Source organism: Podarcis liolepis (assembly GCF_965112155.1).
Source record: "Podarcis liolepis genome assembly, chromosome: 15".
Lineage (NCBI taxonomy): Eukaryota > Metazoa > Chordata > Lepidosauria > Squamata > Lacertidae > Podarcis > Podarcis liolepis.
The window spans coordinates 28,423,330-28,446,798 of NC_139566.1; the positions used below are offsets into that span (position 1 = coordinate 28,423,330).

The following is a 23,469-nucleotide window of genomic DNA, read 5'->3' on the forward strand; positions in this document are numbered from 1 at the left end:
GCTATCTTTAAAAGACATCTGAAGGCAGCCCTGTTCAGGGAAGTTTTTAATATTGAACGCTGTATTGTTTTTAATACTTGATTGGGAGCCGCCCAGAGTGGCTTGCAAACTCAGCCAGATGGGCGGGGTGTAAATAATAATAATAATAATAATAATAATAATAATAATAATAATAATAATAATAATAATAATTGTGTGGCACCAGCACCTGGGAGAGACCAGGTTTCGAATCCCGACTCGGCCATGAAGCTCACTAGGGTGACCTTGGGACAGTAACTGCCCCTCTCAGCCCATCCTACCTCACTGGGTTGTTGTGAGGATAAAATGGCGGGGGTGGGAGGTGAACCATATATGCCACCTTCAGCTCCTTGGAGAAAAGGGTGTGTTATAAATGCAATAAACAAATAAGTGAACAAATAAATAGCAACAGATGATGACCACGAGAGTTCAATCAAGCCTCCAAGTCCTGAGGCAGTCTACCTTTTCAAAACAAAACTTAAGCTATTTCCCCCAGGACAAATCAGAAAGCAAAAGGACAGATTTCACAGGTATTAACAGTGCAGCTTCAGCTCTCCATGCTCAAGCCAGGAATCCAGTGTTTTTGTCAACTTACCAGCGCGACAGCAGGGATAATGAGTTGCCCGCCTGACCCTCCGACCACCAGCTTCGACTGCCCATCGTGGGAAATGAGGATGGATGGTGTCATGGAAGAAGGAGGTATCTCTCCTATAGGTGGGGGCACCAAGAAATGGGAGGGTGAGCAACCTATACAGTCACTTTTAAAACGGAGAGGAAAACCCTCACCTTGTGCATTTGGATATTATTATTTCTCTCTCCCTCCCTCCCTCTCTCTTTAAATTTTATTTATGCTTTTCAGATATATACATTTCACTGATTTTACAATCATTTTAACATTCCAAAACTTGACTTCCTTCCCCCGCTTTCTGCAGTTCCTTAAATTTATTTTTAATATCTTCTGCATATCCAAATTAAGTTAACTTATTTATTTATCTTCTTTAAATATACAGTGGTACCTCAGGTTACATACGCTTCAGGTTACAGACTCCGCTAACCCAGAAATAGTACCTCGGGTTAAGGACTTCGCTTCAGGATGAGAACAGAAATTGTGCTCCGGCGGCGCGGTAGCAGCAGGAGGCCCCATTAGCTAAAGTGGTGCTTCAGGTTAAGAACAGTTTCAGGTTAAGATCGGACCTCCGGAACGAATTAAGTACTTAACCTGAGGTACCACTGTATACTCTTACGTAACTGCAGGTTATTACAATAACCCTGCCTGTGTTTTTATCTGTTTACAATTTATCTGTAAATATTCAACAAACCATTTCCATTCTTTTATTTTAAAAAGTTTGCTATCTTGATTTATTATTCTCCTGGTAAGTTTCACCATTTCTGCATATTCCATAAGTTTTTGTATGCATTCTTCCTTTGCTGGGACTTCTTCTTTCCATTTTTGGGCAAGTAGCATTCTTGCCGCTGCAGTTGCATACATGAATAAATTTCTATACAATTTAGGTAGTTCTGTCCCTATAATTCCCAATAAGTATTTCTCTCTCTCTCCTTATTGTTGGAGAGAAATCTTTGCGCCTTTAGGTTAATGAGCCGAAAGAAGACCCACAGCCAATTTGATCTCCTTCTTCTTCAGGGTGTGGGTGAGGTGGCCTGGAATCAAATCAACCCCCATTGGGACTCTTCTATCATCCATTCATCTATCCATCCATCCATCCATCCTGCAATTAATCCAGAATGCGGCACCTAGACTCGTGACTGGGAGTGGCCGCCAGGACCACATAACACCGGTCCTGAGAGATCTGCATTGACTCCCAGTACGTTTCCGAGCACAATTCAAAGTGTTGGTGCTGACCTTTAAAGTCCTAAACGGCCACAGTCCTGTATACCTAAAGGAGCGTCTCCATCTCCATCGTTCAGCCCGGACACTGAGATCCAGCGCCGAGGGCCTTCTGGCAGTTCCCTTATTGTGAGAAGTGAGGTTACAGGGAACCAGACAGAGGGCCTTCTTGGTAGTGGCGCCCGCCCTGTGGAACGCCCTCCCTTCAGATGTGAAGGAAATAAGCAGCTATCCTATTTTTAAAAGACATCTGAAGGCAGCCCTGTTTAGTGAAGCTTTTATTATTTAATGCTGTATTGTTTTTAACACTCGATTGGGAGCCACCCAGAGTGGCTGGGGAAACTCAGCCAGATGGGCGGGGTATAAATAATAAATTTATTATTATTATTATTATTATTATTATTATTATTATTATTATTATTATTATTATTTTCCATGCATTCCCTCCTGCCCAGCATTTGTGCTTGCGATGGGCTTTCCCAGCAGAGGTGGAGCTCACCTGGTGAGATCCTGTCACTTGACTTCTTCATGCAAAAGTCAGCGAGTTCATTGTTTAAGATGATCCCAGTCTGTGGCGAATACACCATGGAGCCAAACCTGAGCATGGGGAGAGAAGAGGTCTGAGGGCATCATCAGAAGGTTCTCAGTGGCAAGAAAAATTGATGAGTTATGCAGAACTGGCTAAATTGACATACAAACTGCGGGACAACTGTGACTTTAAGGAAGAACGGGAGCCTTTTACAAATTATCTAAAAAGACAACAAAATGAACTGGACTCCTTGGCAGATTTTGAATAAACATACACAAATTTATTGGTTGATAACATGACAGATAGATAATGTAAGGATATGTATAATTTTATAACATGCAGAGAACAATATGTGCTGAGAAATCAGAGAGAGGAGCTGAGGGAAGTCGGGGGGGGGCGGAGGATTTGAAGCATAACTGTCAACTTTCCCCTTTTCTTGTGAGGAATCCTATTTGGAATAAAGGAATTTCCCTTAAGAAAAGGGTAACGTTGACAGCTATGGTTTGAAGGGGGGAGGGGAAAAATAATAATGAGTATGATATGTTTTGATAGTTTGTATGTTGAAATTGTTAATAAAAATATTTTCTTATCCTTCGGTAGGAATTAAAACAGGAAGATTGCCAGACCTCTGTCCCTGCAAGAGGGCCGGAACCATGGAGAAGGCTTCCCGCTCTCTGCCTCCCACAGCCCAGCAGTTGGAACGGTGCCTTATTTTGAGTCAGACCATTGGTCCATCTAACTCCATATTCCCAACACTGACCGGCAGCAATTCAGCATTCCAGACAGGGGTCTCTCACCATCCCTGCCTGGAAATATGGCTGGGGATTGGACCTGGGGCCTTTTTGTGCAAATGCTCTGCCGCTATGGCCCTTCCCCTAAAATTAAAACAAGATTCTAGTCCTCAGGGGACACGGAGAGCTTGCCTCAAGGATCAAGCCAAAGGCCCACCTAGTCCAGCATGGGCATAAGCAAGGGGGGCTGCCCCCTATATCAATCAAAATCAATACAAATTTAAGGTTCTTCCCCCTTAAAAAAAATCCTGCCCCCCCCAAAAAAATATCCTGGCTACACTAATGTAATCTAGCATCTTCTTCTTACAGTGGCCAACCAGGTGGCTCTGAATTAAGGTCTGATTTAAATAGGAAGCACATACAGTGGTGCCTCGCAAGACGAAAAGAATCCGTTCTGTGATTCTCTTCGTCTAGCGGTTTTTTTCGTCTTGCGATGCAAGCCCATTGAAGGATTAGCGGTTTAGCGCTATTAGGCTTTTAGAGGCTTTTAGCGGCTTATCTGCTGATCGGATCAGCTAATAAGCGGCTTAGCGCTATTAGCAGCTTTTAGAGGCTTTTAGCGGCTTATCTGCTGATCGGATCAGCTGATAAGCGGCTTAGCGGCTTAGAAAAAGGGGGGGAGGGGGGGAAAAACCAGCAGGAACTCGCAAGACATTGTCGTCTTGCGAAGCAAGCCCATAGGAGATTCGTTTTGCGAAGCACCTCCAAAACGGAAAACTCTTTCGTCTAGCGAGTTTTCTGTCTTGCGAGGCATTCGTCTTGCGGGGCACCACTGTAGTCAAACTGTTGATCCATCTAGCTCCATGCACTGCACTGGCAGCAATGGCTCTCCAGGGTTTCAGATGGGGAAACTCCCAGCGCATAAAAGTATTGCAATAAAGGCGGCTGTCTGGAGGCCCTGCGTTGGCATAGCTGTCAACTTACAGATTTGAAAATAAGGGACCAGCAGCCTCGAAAATAAGGGATCAGCAGCCAAAATAAGGGATTTTCGGAGCACAGGTATGTTCAACCTCTGAGCCCCTCTGAGCCAAAGGAAGAAAGCCCAGCCAGCAGCCAAACAAAGCCTCAAGCGGTGGTTCCCACAGTGCAGCAACCCAGCAAAGGGGATGTAGCAAGGAAAACCACCGTCAGCTCTCCGCTGGGAAGTGCTGAGCAAAGGCGAGTCCCCAGGCAACGTGGCCGATTTGATCGGCACAAGGCATGCAAGCTCCACCCCCCAGTCATTCTTAGACTCCTTATTGGGTGAGCAACACAGCCAAGCAACACAGTTGGAGCCTCCCTCCTCCCTGGCCGGCAGGGAGGGAGGGAGAGGAGCTGCTTCCTTTGAAACCCGGGAAATTTAAGTGACATCATCAATAATGTTGACATGAGCCAACAGTGTGACGCGGCAGCTAAAAAAGCCAATGCAATTCTGGGCCTCATCAATAGGAGTATAGCATCTAGATCAAGGGAAGTAATAGTGCCACTGTATTCTGCTCTGGTCAGACCTCACCTGGAGTACTGTGTCCAGTTCTGGGCACCACAATTCAAGAAGGACACTGACAAACTGGAACGTGTCCAGAGGAGGGCAACCAAAATGGTCAAAGGCCTGGAAACGATGCCTTATGAGGAACGGCTAAGGGAGCTGGGCATGTTTAGCCTGGAGAAGAGGAGGTTAAGGGGTGATATGATAGCCATGTTCAAATATATAAAAGGATGTCACATAGAGGAGGGAGAAAGGTTGTTTTCTGCTGCTCCAGAGAAGCGGACACGGAGCAATGGAGCCAAACTACAAGAAAGAAGATTCCACCTAAACATTAGGAAGAACTTCCTGACAGTAAGAGCTGTTCGACAGTGGAATTTGCTGCCAAGGAGTGTGGTGGAGTCTCCTTCTTTGGAGGTCTTTAAGCAGAGGCTTGACAACCATATGTCAGGAGTGCTCTGATGGTGTTTCCTGCTTGGCAGGGGGTTGGACTCGATGGCCCTTGTGGTCTCTTCCGATTCTATGATTCTATGATTCTATGATTCTATGATTCTATGATTCTATGATTCTATGATTCTATGATTCTATGATTCTATGATTCTATGATTCTATGAATAAGGGACAGCAGCGGAACATAGTGCTGGGATAAGGGACTTTCCCGCCAAATAAGGGACGGTTGACAGCTATGTGCTTTGGGAGAAAGCACAGAAGAAGCTTCTGTCCCGCCTTTGCCCTTGGGGCTCACCCACTCCTACTTACGGGTAGTTAATGGTGCTGGTGGCTGACACGGCGCTCCCATCTTCAGCCAGGACGGAAACGTGGGAAGTGCCAAACGAGGTCCTTCCCACCCGGGCAGAGTCGTAGTGGGATGCTGGGTGGTCTCCCCGCTCATCGATCTGCTGCCTGACTTGGCTAGCAAAGGAGTCCGAGATCAGCTCGCTCAAGACATCCTAAAAAACACAGCGCATCTCAGTGAGTCAGGTCCTGATAACCTCAGCCGCAAAGGAGGAATGGTGCCCTCTGGAAAAGTCAAAGCTGGACTCCGTGGGATAGGAATGTAAACTGCAGGACGCAACGTCTTGCAGTGCTTATCTTCAGCTGCAGAGGGCACCACCTGTCTTGCCCACTGGCTCCCAAACTTTTTCAGCCCATTGCCCCCCATCTTCCATAAACTCGTCCCCAGCACCCTATGCCTGGGGTCAGCAAACTTTTTCAGCAGGGGGCCAGTCCACTGTCCCTCAGACCTTGTGAGGGGCCGGACTATATTTTGGGGGAAAATATGAAAAAATTCCTATGCCTCACAAATAACCCAGAGATGCATTTTAAATAAAAACACACATTCTACTCATGTAAAAACACAAGGCAGGCCCCACAAATAACCCAGAGATGCATTTTAAATAAAAACACACATTCTACTCATGTAAAAACATGCTGACCGTCTGCGGGCCAGATTTAGAAGGCAATTGGGCTGGATTTGGCCCCCGAGCCTTAGTCTGCCAACCCATGAGCTAGACTTAAGTATGCCTTTGTAATCAAATGACCACTTTAAGCCCGCCTGAACAAAGCTGCTGTGCCAGTTACTTTTTAGCAAGTATTCTGAGTAAGTAAATGGTGAGGGTTTTTTAACAAGACTTGTTTGTGTGGTTATTGTTCTAAGGGTGAGGAAAGAGGGAAATAACAGGAGAATCCAGTCTGCCTCAAAGCAACCTGTATTGGATGAAACTAGCCTATCTAAGCTTTCTGTTTTAAGCTGTAAAGGGATGGCACGATGCTGAACTCACAAACGTGAGGAAGGAAGGATAACAGCTCATAAATATATCCTCTCCTAGCTTCGATTCACATCCCAACAGGCAAAACGATTGAAAGCTATTCTATATCAGAAATCAGATTGTGAAATTGAATTGCTGAAACAGAAAATGTCTTGATTCTATTATTATATATACTGTACGTACACACGGCTTGATTGTAAAAACAAAAGTTAAAATGCTAAAACAGGTTAATATTACCTCAACTTTCCAAGCCTCTGGGTAGGCTCGCCTAAACAAGAACGTTCTTACCAGGCGCCAAAAAGAGTACAGTGAAGGCACCTGCTTGATCTCAATTTTATGATAACTAGAATATTTGGGCTTCATGATGACAGAATGCTGAGGCGTCAGCTGCCTGCACAGCTCTGCAATTACGAGCAAGGAAGAGAGACCCCCCTCTTGTCTTCTCTCCACAGCGGCTGCCCCTCAACTCTGTCCAAATTTGCAGAACTCCCTCCCCTTTCGGTCCAGACAAAACCAAAGCCCCAGACCCTGTCTTTTGGAAGCATCAAGAGACTCATTTATCCATGCTAGATGAGGGTGGCATGAAGCTCCAGAGTTCCTTACATTCTTATCCAGTGCTTTTTTCTAGAAGAAAGATGTGCCAGGACACACCACGAACTCTTTCCTTGTTCTCTTACAATGGCAATGGAGCCCCCCAAGAGGTGCCGTTACTGAGTTCCGGTAAATTCCAGCTGAAAAATATCCCTGTTCTTATCTGATTCCTTTCAGACTACAACCCTCATCAACCATCAGCAGATGGGAGTTGTAGTCCAAAACATCTGGGGGGCACCAGGTTGACCAAGGCTGCTCTAGATGTACATATATATACGAAAGCATATATATATATATATATATATATATATATATATATATATATATATATATATATATATATATATGATTATCTGGAACCATTGGAAGGGGGGCACTATAGATTTCCCCCCCAAAAAAAAATAAGGCAACAAAGCTTTTAAAAAGGATGAAGACCGACAGGCTCTCAGATCACCCACCTCTCCAGTTCGGGAAAAAAGTGGGTCGTCCACTTTTACTCTCTGGCCGTTGGCAAACTTCAGAGTTTCTGCGATGTAGTGGTAAGTCTCAGCACTCTGGCTAGGTGTGCTCATGGACTCTTTGGTGAAGTTGAAACCTGGAAGACAGGAAAAGCTAGCTGTGAGCACCGAGGCCTAAGGAAGAGCAGAAAGGACTCTGCGGCGCTCTTCTGAGACCCAGGGAATGACCCTCGGCTGTGTTAGAAACTCAGATAGGCACCAAATGGCTCCTTAAACCAAGGCTACAATTGCCAGAACAGAATGTCTACTTGCCATTTTGGGGCAAGTCTTATTTTTTCGAAGGATTGAGTGACTGTGATTGTCTTACGTATTCAGTGGTCTGTGTTTGCCTGAGCTTGAGTCTGGACTAGGGATTCTGAGCTCCTGTGTTCTGATTCGATACACAGAACATTTCAGGATTTGGGCCTCTGCCATTGGCCCTTGAACTCTGAGTCGTGATTCGCAGTTTGGAAGTTAAGCAGCCAATCACGTTGGGAGTGGGAGTGGCCCAGGCTTTCAGAAATGTTATATAAGCAGTTGCTTTGCCTCTGTTTCCCAGTTACGTAGTTCAATAAAGGTTTTTGCTGTTATCACTGTGTCTTGCCTCGTAGGAACCCACCTACACTTCACATTGATTCTTGGTTAAATGTCTGGCTAGTTCAGGTGACAACTTTGAGCCAGGTTAAGAGCTCTTGAGAACTTAAAGAAGAAAAAGCACTTGGTCCAGGGAACAGTCCACATATCTATTGGCCTATTCCGACCTCTTTTTCTTAATGGTGACACAGACCATTCATAACAAGATTCTTCACACAGCCGTGGAGGTCATAGCTGTCAACTTACAGATTTGAAAATAAGGGACCAGCATCCTCAAAAATAAGGGATCAGCAGCCAAAATAAGGGATTTCCAAGCACAGGTATGTTCAACTTCTGAGCCCCTCTGAGCCAAAGGCAGAAAGCCCAGCCAGCAGCCAAACGAAGCCTCAAGCGGTGGTTCCCACAGCGCAGCAACCCAGCAAAGGGGATGCAGCAAGGAAAACCACTGTCACCTCTCCACTGGGAAGCGCTGAGCAAAGGCAAGTCCCCAGGCAACGCGGTCGATTTGATCGGCACAAGGCATGCAAGCTCCACCCCGCAGTCATTCTTAGACTCCTTATTGGGTGAGCAATGCAGCCAAGCAACACAGTTGGAGCCTCCCTCCTCCCTGGCCGGCAGGGAGGGAGGGAGAGGAGCTGCTTCCTTTGAAACCCGGGAAATTTAAGGGACATCATCAATAAGGGACAGCAGCGGGACACAGCGCTGGGATAAGGGAGTTTCCCGCCAAATAAGGGACGGTTGACTGCTATGGTGGGGGTTGGGGTAAGTGAAGACAAGTTACAACAAGCAAATATAATGTCATTCACTGCTCCTCCTCAGGCTGCACAGAAAAGGCATTTTGGTTCCTGAAATTCAGATTGTGAAGATAAAGTATAACTGATGGATCATTGCCCAAGGCTAAAGGAGGTTGAAAGGGCATCAGAATGAAGCTGCCAAATGAGAGTTACTGAAGGAAGTGGTCCAGGGCCCTCCTCTTCTCCTGGTCTGCAGTGTTTTTTGGGGGGTGTCTCTGCCACTCTCCCCTTCTCCACCCACACAGCAGCACCGCAGAGCCAGAATCTCCCCATTCCTGATATGCAGTGAACCAAATGGACCCCTCATTTACCTTTGAGGACATTGAGGATAAATAGGAGAATGGGCCCCGCTGCAGGACGCGGGGCAGAGTACACAGTGTATTCACCCAGGGAGATGTTCACAGGGCTCATCACTTCTACTCGGTAATCCCTGAGGTCTCTCAGGGACAAGGTGCTGCCTGGAAAACAAGAGGAAGATGCGTCAGGCCTTATCTGAGCTGCAGCAGGGGCAGAAAATAGCTCAAATCCCGAGCGCAAATGAGAGGAACTGCTTGCAGGAAGTCTCAGTGACCCCTGACGCTAAGGAGGGAATGTGGTTCCTTCTCAAGGAGTGGGAAGGGGAGGCTTACACAGCAAAGGGAGCTGGGACTCCTTCCCTGGCAGTTGCCATCCCAGGAGAGGAAGGGGACAATGGAAGGAAGGAGTGGGGAGGGGGAAACAGCCTACAAGTGTCACTTGCAAGAGCAAGGCGGCAAAGCGAGGGTGCCAAATTCTGATTAGGCTGCTGCGGAATCAGTAATGTTTTCCAAGGTATTGGAAAATCTGCTTGCCCCCTTCTCAGCAGGGCAAACAAAGGAAAGCAAAAACCAGAGTCCTTTCTGTTGGGGATAATTCAGACTGAAATTCCCAGGTGTCAAAAAAAAGAGAAAAGGTTATTTATATATGCTAACACTGCGGCCCGTGTTCTGTTAGCCCCCAAATGGAAAACGAGCACGGTCCAAACTGAAGAAATGGTTTGTTGAATATTTACAAATAAACTGTAAACAGATAAGAATATTGGCAAAATTACTGTAATAACCTGCAGTTTTATAAAAGTATATATATATTTAAAGTAGTTGAATAAATGAGCAAATTAAGTTAATTTGAATATGCAGAAGATTTTAAAAATAAATTTAATGAACCGCAGAAAGAGGGGGAAGGAGGTCGAGTTTTGAAATGTTAAAATGATTATAAAATTATTGAAATGTATAAAACTGAAAATCATAAATAAAATAACAACAATAATAATTTTTAAAAAAAGACTGGTCACCTTCTTTCACTATGTCCTGCACCAACTTCACTGCTGTGGTTCCCTGATAAAACTCATTGGCTCCTTTTTCTGCCACAGCCCTCAGGGTCTCCACCAGGGCTGGCCATCGAAGGAGGTCTCCAGCTCCCAGAGCGGCCCCCTGCTTGTTGTAAAAGAGTTTTCTGAAAGAGAGAGTGACCACCATCAGTTCCTCACCCTGGATTCTAAGATCAGAGGCTGCAGCAGGAATGGATCCTAAGACCCAAATATAACCAGCTGTGAAGCTCCATACCCTTTCCCCAAAGCCTTAAGCCTGGAGTGATTTAACTTCCAATTTAGCTTTCTTGCTCTGACGATTTCCTGACCACCATCTCAAAGGCCACATTTGTACTGTTCTACACTGCAGGGGTCCTAAGGATGCGGGTGGCACTGTGGGTTAAACCACAGAGCCTAGGACTTGCTGATCAGAAGGTTGGCGGTTTGAATCCCCACGACGGGGTGAGCTCCCGTTGCCCGATCCCAGCTCCTGCCAACCTAGCAGTTCGAAAGCACGTCAAAGTGCAAGTAGATAAATAGGTACCACTCCAGCGGGAAGGTAAACGGTGTTTCCGTGTGCTGCTCTGGTTCGCCAGAAGCGGCTTAGTCATGCTGGCCACATGACCCGGAAGCTGTACGCCGGCTCCCTCAGCCAATAAAGCGAGATGAGCGTCGCAACCCCAGAGTTGGCCATGACCGGACCTAATGGTCCCTTTACCTTTACCTTACACTGCAGGGGTATCCATGCAGATTGTCAGTCTCAATGCAACTTGCAAATTCAGTTTAGTAGGGCACTAGGACTAACTTTTGATGGTCTCTCTCTCTCTCTCTCTCCCTCCCTCCCTCCCTCCCTCTTCCTGGTCTAACATGAGGTGTGTTTCGAAGGGCACAGAGGCTACTAGAGTCACCCTCAGCATTGGCTTCCCCCACTGCCTGCCCTCCACCACAACACCCAAAACTTTTGCCAAGGGCTCTTCCGGGGCCTTCTTCCCACTGGGAGCCACCAAAGAAGCTTTGGGCTGCTGTGCCCTTTGACCTCCTCCCCTCCTTTTGGAATCAAGGACCCCAGTGAGAAAAGCCCTTACAGCAGGGATAGTATGGAGCCCAGGGCTGCTGTCCTTTGTGCTGAAGACTTTGCCAGCAAGAGACTCTCATTGTCCCCATTTGCCAACAGTTCTGAAACCAAGGATCCAGGGGGAGAGGGCTGGCTCCTGATGGGGGAAGGGGCTTCCCAGAGGCATCTGGCTGCCCACTGTAAGAACAGAATGCTGGACTAGATGGCTTCGATCTTACGCATTTCTATCCCACAGGCGTGATCTGACTTTGTGCAGGTTCCTTGTACCTTAAGGACGTTTTGTTCAGATGCTGCTGTATGAAGGGGTGGCTGAGAAACCGACCCACCACCTCGGGGATCCGGATTCCAGGGTCGAGGAACTTGATGGTGGGCTCAAACAGGGTCTTCCAGGGCAATTTGCCGTACCGTCTGTGGGCTTCTTCATAACCACGCAGTTCCCCGGGGACAGCGATCCACCGAGACCCTACTTTGAAGCAAACCAGATGCGTCATTTTACAGCTGAGGGACAGTGGACCGGCCCCCTGCTGAAAAAGTTTGCTGACCCCTTTTCGAGTCCCACCCCCTGCAATGCAGGAATCTTTTGCCCAGTGTGGGGCTCAAACCCATGTCCTTGAGATTAAGAGTCTCATGCTCTACCAACCGAGCTATCCCTTGGTGGGGAGACCTTGTGGTCTTGCGGCACAAGGGCCATTGACCAGAAATGGGGTGGAGGCCTCAATACTTCTCCTCTTAAAGGGATCCTTCTCCTCTTCAAGGGAATGACTCAGTCGTCACCTGTGAGCAATGGGGAGAGCTGCCCCTCCCTCACAACCCTCCTCCCCTCAGCCTTTTTTATATACAAGGACTCTTCTTACCTGGAAAACCCTTACTGCACTCAGCCATCAAATTGCCAGAGGTATTCTGCGGGGCCCTCTCGCGAGCATTGAGCACCTCCACTTTCCCTGGAGAAATCAAAGGGGCAAATGCCAAGGTGAAGATTGGAGGATGAGTTTAGAATTGATATCCTGCTTTATCACTACTGGAAGGAGTCTCAAAGCGGCTAACATTCTCCTTTCCCTTCCTCCCCCACAACAAACACTCTGTGAGGTGAGTGAGGCTGAGAGACTTCAGAGAACTGTGACTAGCCCAAGGTCACCCAGCAGCTGCATGTGGAGGAGCGGAGACGCGAACCCGGTTCCCCAATTACGAGACTACTGCTCTTAACCACTACACCACTGGGACCAATGACCTCAGGCAAACTGGCTTCTCCCATGGCTGTCCCATTTACATAGGAAGCTGCCTTATTCAGAGTCAGACCCTTTGGTCCATCTAACCCAGTACTGCCTGCACTGACCGGAAGCAATGACTCTCCAGGGCTTCAGATAGGATTCTGTCTCAAGCCTGGCTGGTGCTCTGAACCGCAGACTAGAAGGAGGGCCTGTGTGACTGGTTTGGTGCAGGGATACCAAAGAAGGATGTCAAAAACAGCAGAATGGCCTGTTTTAGTGATTTATTTTTTTAAAGGTGTCAACTTACAACACAGAGTGCAAAGTCCTGCTGCCTTTACACAGGGCAAATACCGCAGCAGCGGACTTGTCTGCACCCAGGCAAGTGTTAATAATAATAATATTAATAATAATAATTGTTGCTGTTGTTGTTTTATTTATATCCTGCCCAGCTGACTGGGTTGCCCCAGTCATTCTGGGCAGTTTCCAACAAGTATTAAAACACAAAAAACCATTAAAAGCCTCCCTATATAGGACTGCCTTCATACGTCTTCTAAAAGCCAGATACAGTGGTACCTCAGGTTAAGTACTTAATTCATTCCGGAGGTCCGTTCTTAACCTGAAACTGTTCTTAACCTGAAGCACCACTTTAGCTAATGGGGCCTCCTGCTGCTGCCGCGCTCCCACCACGCGATTTCTGTTCTCATCCTGAAGCAAAGTTCTTAACCCGAGGTACTATTTCTGGGTTAGCGGAGTCTGTAACCTGAAGCGTTTGTAACCTGAAGCGTATGTAACCCGAGGTAGCACTGTAGTTGCTTATTTCCTTGACATCTGATGGGAGGGCATTCCACAGGGCGAGCGCCACTACCGATAATCTGTTACTAGAGAAGACCCTAGGCTGGAGAAAGACAAAATTCTTCAAGAAGGACTTGCTAAGACTCTGATCCCTTCGGGAACTTGAGTTTGTTTTCCTGGGGGGAAAGGTTGTGAGACTGGTGGGCTTGGGGGCTGTATCAGAGCCAAGGGCCTCCGACCCAATAAACTCAAAGCCCAGAACTTTCTTGCCCTTCCTTGGGGCTCCCATTGGGGCCATTCCTCATAGGACCCATGCTTCACGGGACATCCTAGCTGCCTCGCCCCACAACACTGAGAGGTTTGTTGGGTTTCAGAGCACATTTTGCTCAGAGATTTGGAGAAGGGGCCATTATCTGCAGTTTCAGCACTGCCATGTGCGCGTGTCAGGGGGAGATTGTGCTGCCCCACCCCACAACAGCTGAGAGGTTTGTTGGGTTTCGGAGCACGTTTTGCTCAGAGTTTTGGAGAAGGGGCCATTATCTGCAGTTTCAGCACTGCCATGTGCGCGTGTCAGGGGGAGATTGTGATGATCACCAGCAACGGTGCCACCTTCCCCTGTGCTGCACAGACTTGCGCCATGATCTCTCCAGTGAATAAAGCAAATGTAGATTGCCACAAAGCTTCTTACTGATTTGAAAATCAGGATAGGGGGAGGGTACCCTGTTTGGCTGGGCTGGATGAATCCCAAGCCAGAATTAAGATTGCCGAAAGAAATATCAACAACCTCAGATATGCAGTTGACACAACCTTTATGGCAGAAAGTGAGGAGGAATTAAAGAACCTTTTAATGAGGGTGAAAGAGGAGAGCACAAAATATGGTCTGAAGCTCAACATCAAAAAAACAAAGATCATGGCCACTGGTCCCACCAGCTCCTGGCAAATAGAAGGGGAAGAAATGGAGGCAGTGAGAGATTTTACTTTCTTAGGCTCCATGATCACTGCAGATGGTATTAGCAGTCACGAAATTAAAAGACGCCTGTTTCTTGGGAGAAAAGCAATGACAAACCTAGACAGCATCTTAAAAAGCAGAGACATCACCTTGCCGGCAAAGGTCCGTATAGTTAAAGCTATGGTTTTGCCAGTAGTGATGTATGGAAGTGAGAGCTGGACCATAAAGAAGGCTGATCCCCGAAGAATGGATGCTTTTGAATTATGGTGCAGGAGGAGACTCTTGAGAGTCCCATGGACTGCAAGAAGATCAAACCTCTCCATTCTGAAGGAAATCAGCCCTGAGTGCTCACTGGAAGGACAGATCCTGAAGCTGAGGCTCCAATACTTTGGCCACCTCATGAGAAGAGAAGACTCCCTGGAAAAGACCCTGATGTTGGGAAAGATTGAGAGCACAAGGAGAAGGGGATGACAGAGGACGAGATGGTTGGACAGTGTTCTCGAAGCTACCAGCATAAGTCTGACCAAACTGTGGGAGGCAGTGGAAGACAGGAGTGCCTGGCGTGCTCTGGTCCAGGGGGTCATGAAGAGTCGGACACAACTAAACTACTAAACAACAACAACCCTGTTCGGCGCTGGTTTGGAAATCGAAGATCCAAAGGGGCCACTTTTGCCACACCCTTGGATGCCTCCACCAATTAATCCTTCATGGAGAAATAGACTTGGTGCGGTAATGTGCATTGGCTTTACCTACCTGTAGATGCGTTATAGATAGTGAAGATTACACCTCCGCCGAGGCCCATGCTCTGCGGGTTCAGGACAGCGGTACAGATCAAGGCAGCGATGGAAGCGTCAACAGCTGAGCCTCCCTGCTGCAAGATATCCCTGTTCAGAAGAAAGAGGAGGGGGCATTCAAAAGTCACAAAATAATAATAATAATAATAATAATAATAATAATAATAATGTCAGGGGTTTAGGAGCAGAAGCACGGGCAAGGGAGGAAACAGAGAGCGAAGGGGAGGAGGCAGAAGAAAAGATGAGTGACGACGACGACCCGAGATCTCCTAGTCTTTCCAGTGAATCAGAGGATTCACAGAAAGGAGCACCAGTGGCGAGGGCAAGGGGGGAGTCTAGGGGGGCACCCCAGGAAGACAGAGCCAGAGAGGACTCAGGGGGGAGCAGCTGGAAATCGGGACCAGCGTCACTGCCAGGAAGCAGGGAAGAGGAAGGGAGCCAGGGGGGAAGCGCTGGCAGCTCACCACAGGAGGGAGGACATGAGTCAGGAGTGGCCACACCTCCACAGGAGGGAGGACATGAGTCGGGGATGGCCACACCTCCATCGGGGAGCGAAGAAACGGTTGAGAGGAAAGTGGAAGGTTGGGCGCGCGCGCCAAGTTCAAATGCAGAGGAAGGCGGCGCAGTAAGCAGCCCCGAAAGAGAGCCAGGTCCTAAAGCCCGGCGCAAGGAGGCAGGAGGGTCTGGGTCAGCGTCAGAAGAATCCCGGAAGGAAGAAGCCCCGGGGGGTAGAGGGACCCAGAGGAGGACAGTCAGGAGGAAAAGGTGGAGCAAGGCTAGGATATTAAGTTGGTGCACACAGGGCGGAGACTCAGACGGAGCTTCGCCGACCTAGCTACTAGGCGTAGAGTTGCGCGCAGCAGCGTGAGAATGGAAACTGTAATTCAATAAAGACTTTTACTTAATGACCGCTGGCTAGCGTGATCCTCTGTGAGCTAGGATCTTCAAGCAGCTCTGACAGTAAGCTCCGTCTCCACTTGTGGGCATCTACAGCCTCGAGGAGGGGAGAGACACAGGTGCCTACTAGCAAGCTCACGAACGGCAGACGACATGACGGCTGAGCAGCAGATAGAGGAACTCAGAAACGCGGTGGCACAACTGAACGCCGAGGCTCTAGCATCCAGGAAGAGGGAGGAGGAAGCAGCCGCAGCCTGCAGGGATCTCCAGGTCAGGTTAGACGTGCTGACAAAGCAGACACCCCGGCAGGAGGGCATTGGGTTGGCGAGACGGACAGGCGGGCTGGTCTCTCACTTCGATGGGAACCTGCAACAGTATCCCAAATTTAGAGCCGACGTACTGTGCGCACTGCAACTGCTGCATAAAGACTTTAGAGATGAACAAGAGAGAGTGGGGTTCATCATGTCCCATCTGCATGGGGATGCGAGAGCATGGCTACGCAATTTATGGAGAGATAAGGATCCGGCGCTACAGAATGCAGATGCCTTTATTAAAGCAATGGATGGGTGTTTTTTATCAAGTATTGACGTGGATCTTGCACGGAAGGAGGTGCATGGGCTGAGACAAGGGAGGGCCAGCGTCAGGCAGTACCATGCCCGCTTTTTCGCCTTGGTCAGTGCCCTGGAATGGGACAGAGATTCGGCTCCTGTAAGAGACCTCTTTTGGGAGGGGCTGCATAACTCGATTAAAGATGAGATCGCCAGGGGGGAGAGACCCCGAACCACCCAGGAGGTCGTTCAGAGGGCGCTGGCAGTGGGGGTGAGGCTGGAAGGACGTCCGTGGAACAGGGACGAAGGGCGTGGAGGGCGCGAACCAGCCGGGGGCCCCTCCTTCTTTCCCAGGGAAGCAGCGCGGGCGCAATCCACGCCTCCGCCAGGAGGAGGAGCCGAACCTATGGAGGTGGGAGGTGCAAGGGCTCAGTCAGCAACCAGAGCCCTAGCACCAGCAGCAGTGAAAGCGAAGCCTCCTAGAGGGACCAGGAAGTGTTACGTCTGTGAGGAGCCAGGGCATATGGCGAAAGAGTGTCCCCAGAGGCCCCACAAGCTCACTGCAGCCTCAGCAATGGTGACTGCAGCAACACAGCAAGGAGGACCACAGCAGGGAAACGAGGCTGTCTGGCTGGAGGAAGAGGCACTGGGGCCCAGCCAGACGTGTTAGTGACGCAGTCCCCAGCGATTTTACAGCCCGTGAACCCCCTCCCGCCCAAACCAGTAGTGAGGCTCACAGCGTCTCTCCAACTGCCCAATGGAATCACCATGGACGTGCCAATCACCATTGACTCAGGCAGCAATGCGGACTTTATAGGGCAGGACTTTGTCGACAGGCACGCTGTGCAGTTGCTGCCGGCCACACTGCCCCTGCAGGTTGTCACGGTGGATGGCAGGGAGCTGCTCGGGGGGCAAGTGGTGAAGCAGACGCCACCAATGGTGATGCGACTTGGGAATCACAGAGAAATCATCAGCTTCAACGTCACTCGACTATCTGACACGCCCATTGTATTGGGCATGAGTTGGCTGGACAAGCACAGCCCAGCGATGGCTTGGTACCAGAGGCAGCTGACCTTCGGCTCTTCCTTTTGTGCTGAACACTGCATCGTGCCCAGGCAGGAAGGAGAGGAAGAGGAGTCACAGCTGCTGCTAGGCACGCTGCAAGCGATTCCACACAAGTACGCTGAATTTTTGGAAGTTTTCTGCGAGAAGGAGGCAGACAGGCTACCCCCTCACAGACCATATGACTGCAAAATTGACCTGCTGCCGGGGGCGGCGCTGCCGAAAGGGAAACTGTATTCCATGTCAGAGGACGAACTGCAGGAACTCAAAGAGTTCATTGACCATAACTTGCAACGCGGCTTCATCCGGGAGTCCAGGGCAGTGGGGGGCAGTCCCGTATTCTTTGTTAAGAAGCGGGACACGCCCCAGAAAAGACTGGTAGTGGATTACAGGATTTTGAACAGTCTGACTAGGCCATCGGACTTCCCCATGCCCCGTATTGACGACCTCCTCGCAAAGGTACGGAAGGGCAGAGTGTTCACCAAGTTGGACCTGCGGGGGGCGTACAACCTCATTCGCATGCGGGAAGGAGATGAGTGGAAGACAGCCATGTTCACGCCACTGGGGACCTACGAATATAGAGTTATGCCTTTTGGATTGCAAAATGGCTCCCACGTTTTTCAAGCGTTTATGCATCACGTGTTGGCGGGACTTCTCTACAAGACGTGCGTCTGTTTCTTAGATGACATCCTGATCTTTTCGGAGTCGCAGCAGGAGCATGACGGACACGTCAAGGAAGTGCTGAGCAGGCTAAAGCAACATAGGCTCTACGCCAAGCTGGAGAAGTGCCAATTTGACGTGCCGGAGGTGGATTTTCTGGGCTACAAGCTGTCTGACAAGGGGCTCGCCATGGACAGCGCCAAGGTTCGAGCGGTGTTGGATTGGAAGAGTCCGCGCAACCGGAAGGAGGTCCAACGGTTTGTCGGCTTTGCGAACTTCTATCGCAAGTTTATCAAGGGCTTCGCGATGCAGACAGCGGCCATCACTGACACGCTTAGCTCCAAGAAGAAGAAGTTCGTTTGGACAGCGCAGGCGGAGCAGTCCTTTCAGGCACTCAAGCGTCTCTTCGCGTCGGAAGAGCAGCTGCTTCATGTCAACCCCAGCAAGCCGATGAGGGTGGAGACAGACGCCTCGGACAGAGCCGTGGGGGCGGTCCTGTTGCAGAAAGACCCGCAGGGGGTGTGGCGACCGGGAGCGTTTTACTCCAGGAAGCTCAGCAAGTCCGAACAGAACTACACCATCTGGGACAGGGAGTTGCTGGCCATTCACGCAGCGTTCAAGGCGTGGAGGCACTTTCTGATCGGCGCCAAGCACACGGTGCAGGTTTGCACGGACCACAAGAATCTAGAGCACTGGCGCACGGCACAGTTCCTGAACCAGAGGCAGATACGTTGGGCTGAGTTCTTTGCAAACTTCGACTTCCGAATAGAGTATGTCCCGGGGGACACCAACATCATGGCAGACGCTCTCTCCCGTAAGCCACAGTATCTGGAGGACGCAACGCCAGCGGCCGCCATGCACATCTTCGCACCAGCAGTGTGGGCGTGCGCCGCGGCGACCGTGGACCTAGAGGCGGTGCGACGTGCGTTGCAGGAGGACTCCTTCGCACAAGCAAAGATGGCAGAGGTGCAAAGGGGCAAGGCAGCGGCCGACGGTTTCCGGCTACGAGATGGATTGCTCATCCGAAAAGGGGCCATCTACGTGCCGGGAGACGAACTTCGAGCCAAGGTGCTGCAGCAGCTGCACGACGCGCCCACGGCCGGGCACTTTGGCAAGGAGAAGACGGTGGAATTAGTAGCCAGGGATTTCTGGTGGCCTGGAATGAGAGGGGAGGTCGCAGACTACGTGGCGAGGTGCGACACCTGCCAGAGGGCCAAACCAGTGCACAAACCGCCGGCCGGACTGTTGGAACCGCTGCAAACTCCGGTCGAACCTTGGGAAAGGGTGGCGCTGGACTTTGTCACGGATCTGCCCAGCTCAAGAGGCAAGACGGCAGTGCTGGTGGTGGTGGACCTGTTTTCCAAGATGGCGCATTTCATTCCGTGTGCGAAGGTGGCCACGGCGGAGCAAACCGCCAAACTGTTCATAGACCACGTGTTCAAGGTTCATGGTCTGCCACGGTCTATTCTGTCCGACCGGGGGCGGCAGTTCATCTCGAATTTCTGGCAGAAGCTGATGGGCTTCCTGAACGTCAAGATCAACCTGGCGTCGGCGAGACACCCGCAGACCAACGGGCAAGCGGAGCGGGTCAATGCCATCATGCAGCAGTACCTGAGATGTTATGCAAATCAACAGCCTGCGACGTGGGTGGATTACCTACCGCTTGCCGAGTTCGCCTACAACAACACGAAGCACGTGTCCACGGGGGTCACGCCGTTCTTCGCCAACAACGGGAGGCACCCCAGAACCTTCCCGGGACTGGAAAGAATGGGGGAGGGGGAGCCGCAGACAGCAGATGCGTTCGCGTCGGAGCTACAGGAGGTCCACGATCAGCTGAGGCGCCACCTGGAGCTGGCCAAGCACGCATACAAGGTACAAGCGGACAAGCACAGAAGGGTTGGAGAAGAGCTCCACGTGGGAGACTGGGTTTGGTTAGCAGCCCACGCAGTGCCGGCCAGGTCGTTGGCCAAGAAGAAACTAGGGCATAAGCAACTGGGGCCCTACCAAGTCGAAGAGCAGGTCAACCCGGTAGCTTTCAGACTGGCACTTCCGGAGGGTTCCAGAATGCATCCGGTATTCCACAGATCGGTGCTCACTCCCTACAAGGCACCGCACAGGTTCCAGGAACCCGGAACAGCGCCGAGTCCGGTCAGAGACAGAACAGGGCACGCGGAAGTGGCACAGAAGGAGCGCATCAACGAAGTCACTGAGATTTTGGACTCCAGATGGGGGGAAGAGGGGGTAGAATACTTTCTCGCCAAGGAGGGCACCCCGGCCAGTGCGAACAGCTGGGTGCCGGGCTACGCCTTGGACGAACCTCTCCTCAAAGACGAGTTTCATGCCCTCTTTCCCCATAGACCTATGCCAGCAGAATATTTTGACGACTGGCTTTTCACGCCCACACTTTCGGCCAGCACTTTCCGGGGGTTCGACTCGGACGAGGACCCGACACAAGACGTCCGTTCCCCGGAGGGGTCACCCTCGGGATCTGCATCAGAACCCTCGTATTGGTGGGACGATAGGCCAGAGGAGCAGTGGCGCAGACGGTGGCTGGAAGGCCCAGGACGAGCAACACCGACAGGAGGAAGTGAGGGAGAGACGGACATGGACGTTTTCGGGGACGACCCTGGTTTCGAGCACGGCGGCACAGAGATGGAAGCGGAGGTGACTGTCGTCGACGAGAGCGGGGAGGAAGACCCGGGAGACTTCAGATGGAGGCCTGCCACGGGAAGCGACCGATACCCGACGTTCGTCCCTTTGCAACAGCAGCCCCCAGCTCCAGCACCGGAAGGAGGGGAGGGGGGAATGGGGGGCTTCGAGGGGGGGATGGATGTCAGGGGTTTAGGAGCAGAAGCACGGGCAAGGGAGGAAACAGAGAGCGAAGGGGAGGAGGCAGAAGAAAAGATGAGTGACGACGACGACCCGAGATCTCCTAGTCTTTCCAGTGAATCAGAGGATTCACAGAAAGGAGCACCAGTGGCGAGGGCAAGGGGGGAGTCTAGGGGGGCACCCCAGGAAGACAGAGCCAGAGAGGACTCAGGGGGGAGCAGCTGGAAATCGGGACCAGCGTCACTGCCAGGAAGCAGGGAAGAGGAAGGGAGCCAGGGGGGAAGCGCTGGCAGCTCACCACAGGAGGGAGGACATGAGTCAGGAGTGGCCACACCTCCACAGGAGGGAGGACATGAGTCGGGGATGGCCACACCTCCATCGGGGAGCGAAGAAACGGTTGAGAGGAAAGTGGAAGGTTGGGCGCGCGCGCCAAGTTCAAATGCAGAGGAAGGCGGCGCAGTAAGCAGCCCCGAAAGAGAGCCAGGTCCTAAAGCCCGGCGCAAGGAGGCAGGAGGGTCTGGGTCAGCGTCAGAAGAATCCCGGAAGGAAGAAGCCCCGGGGGGTAGAGGGACCCAGAGGAGGACAGTCAGGAGGAAAAGGTGGAGCAAGGCTAGGATATTAAGTTGGTGCACACAGGGCGGAGACTCAGACGGAGCTTCGCCGACCTAGCTACTAGGCGTAGAGTTGCGCGCAGCAGCGTGAGAATGGAAACTGTAATTCAATAAAGACTTTTACTTAATGACCGCTGGCTAGCGTGATCCTCTGTGAGCTAGGATCTTCAAGCAGCTCTGACAAATAATAATAATAATTTTATTAATAACCCGCCCATCTGGCTGGGTTTCCCCAGCCACTCTGGGCAGCTTACAACACATAAAAAACTGTAAAACATTAAACATCAAAAAATTCCTGATACAATGGCAAAACTGACCGGAAAGCTCAGGAACCAAAAAGACAAAAACTTTTAAGAAAGGATGAGGGGGTGGAATTATAATATATTTAGGAGACCACTGTAAGCAGATGAAAATATTGGCAGGACTTTAAGAACACTTGTAACAATCACTATGGACAGATACAAAACGTGGATCATGAAATAATATGCGGTTGAAAACGTCCGCAATGAGACCCAAGGAGGGGATGGGGGGAAGTGGGGAGATTCAGAGAAATCTCAAAGTGTGGACATTCCTTTGGTATTGTTATAACTTTACACTTGTAAAACCAAATAAAAAATATTTTTTTTTAAAAAAAATCCCAATATAGGGTTGCCTTCAGGTGTCTTCTAAAAGTCAGATAGTTGTTTATTTCCTTGACATCTGGTGGGAGGGAGTTCCACAGGGCAGGTGCCACTACCGAGAAGGCTCTCTGCTGGGCTCCCTGTAACCTCAATTCTCGCAATGAGGGAACTGTCGGAAGATCCTCGGTGCTGGACCTCAGTGTCAGGCAAAACGATGGGGGTGGAGATGCTCCTTCAGGTCTACTGGGCAAAGACCGTTTAGGGCTTTAAAGGTCAGCACCAACACTTTTAATTGTGCTAGGAGCCAGTGTACTCAGTAAATGTACTGAGAGCCAGTGTAGGTCTTTCAGGACCGGTGTTATATGGTCTCGGCTGCCATTTCTAAAGAATGGGGGTGGGAATGGCTCTCATCATAAAAGGTGGGCAAAGAAGAGATGGGGGGGTGCACAGCACAGTGTCACTGTAAAAACCAGGAAGGAACAAGGGCTCCACCAACTATTCTAAGGCCCCAGAGTACGTTTGGAAATCTAATAAACAGTCACGGGTGCCACAAAATACCCATTTCACAGAAGAAAAACTGATGATGATCAGAATGCCCCTCCCCAAATAACCCTGAACACACACTGGAAACAATTAAAACAGACCAAGAACAAACCAGTCACCTCCCACCCCCACAAATGACTCACCTGAAAAGTCCAAAAGCCTTTAAAAAAATGGGAATATGGTCTGAATGTCCCCCCCCCCCCACACACTAGTGTTAATTTGTGAAAGGGATCTGTTTCCCACACCATGGAAAAAACAGGCTCCTTTGGGAGGAAGGGTCAACTATAAAGAAATAATGAATAATTTTGCACACCTTTGACATGTCACCTCTGACATGTCGCCTTTCCTCCAAACTGAAAAGTCCCAAATGTCACAACTTTTCTTCAAGTGGGAGTTTCCTTGCCCTTTTCTGAACCTTTTCCAACTCTTCCATCCATTTTGTGAAGCGATTTCACCAGAACTGCAGGCACTATTCCAGCTGCACCATAGTTTTGAATTAGGGCTTTATGGTACTGGCAGTTTTAGTTTCAGTCCCTTTCCTAGCATGGAATTCCCCCTTCTCCCTTCATTGAGCTGCCCAGTACAACTCCAAGATGGATGTTCTTTGGAAACAGATACTGCCAATTGCTAAATGCCTCTCCTCTATAGATGCCTTGGACGTGGTGC

General features: G+C 50.0%; 1 protein-coding gene across 1 annotated transcript in view; it reads right to left on the reverse strand.

The window, feature by feature from the left end:
• GGT5 (gamma-glutamyltransferase 5) overlaps positions 1 to 23,469 on the reverse strand; it is a 36,072-nt gene that overhangs the window by 2,746 nt on the left and 9,857 nt on the right. Inside the window, exons 2-10 of the mRNA XM_083478704.1 lie at positions 14,993 to 15,123; positions 12,145 to 12,231; positions 11,558 to 11,756; positions 10,201 to 10,361; positions 9,203 to 9,349; positions 7,465 to 7,601; positions 5,406 to 5,596; positions 2,364 to 2,461; positions 614 to 726 (exon numbers count right to left, since the gene is read on the reverse strand). Of these exons, the coding sequence (XP_083334830.1) occupies positions 614 to 726; positions 2,364 to 2,461; positions 5,406 to 5,596; positions 7,465 to 7,601; positions 9,203 to 9,349; positions 10,201 to 10,361; positions 11,558 to 11,756; positions 12,145 to 12,231; positions 14,993 to 15,123 (1,264 nt within the window). The remainder of the gene's footprint in view (positions 1 to 613; positions 727 to 2,363; positions 2,462 to 5,405; positions 5,597 to 7,464; positions 7,602 to 9,202; positions 9,350 to 10,200; positions 10,362 to 11,557; positions 11,757 to 12,144; positions 12,232 to 14,992; positions 15,124 to 23,469) is intronic.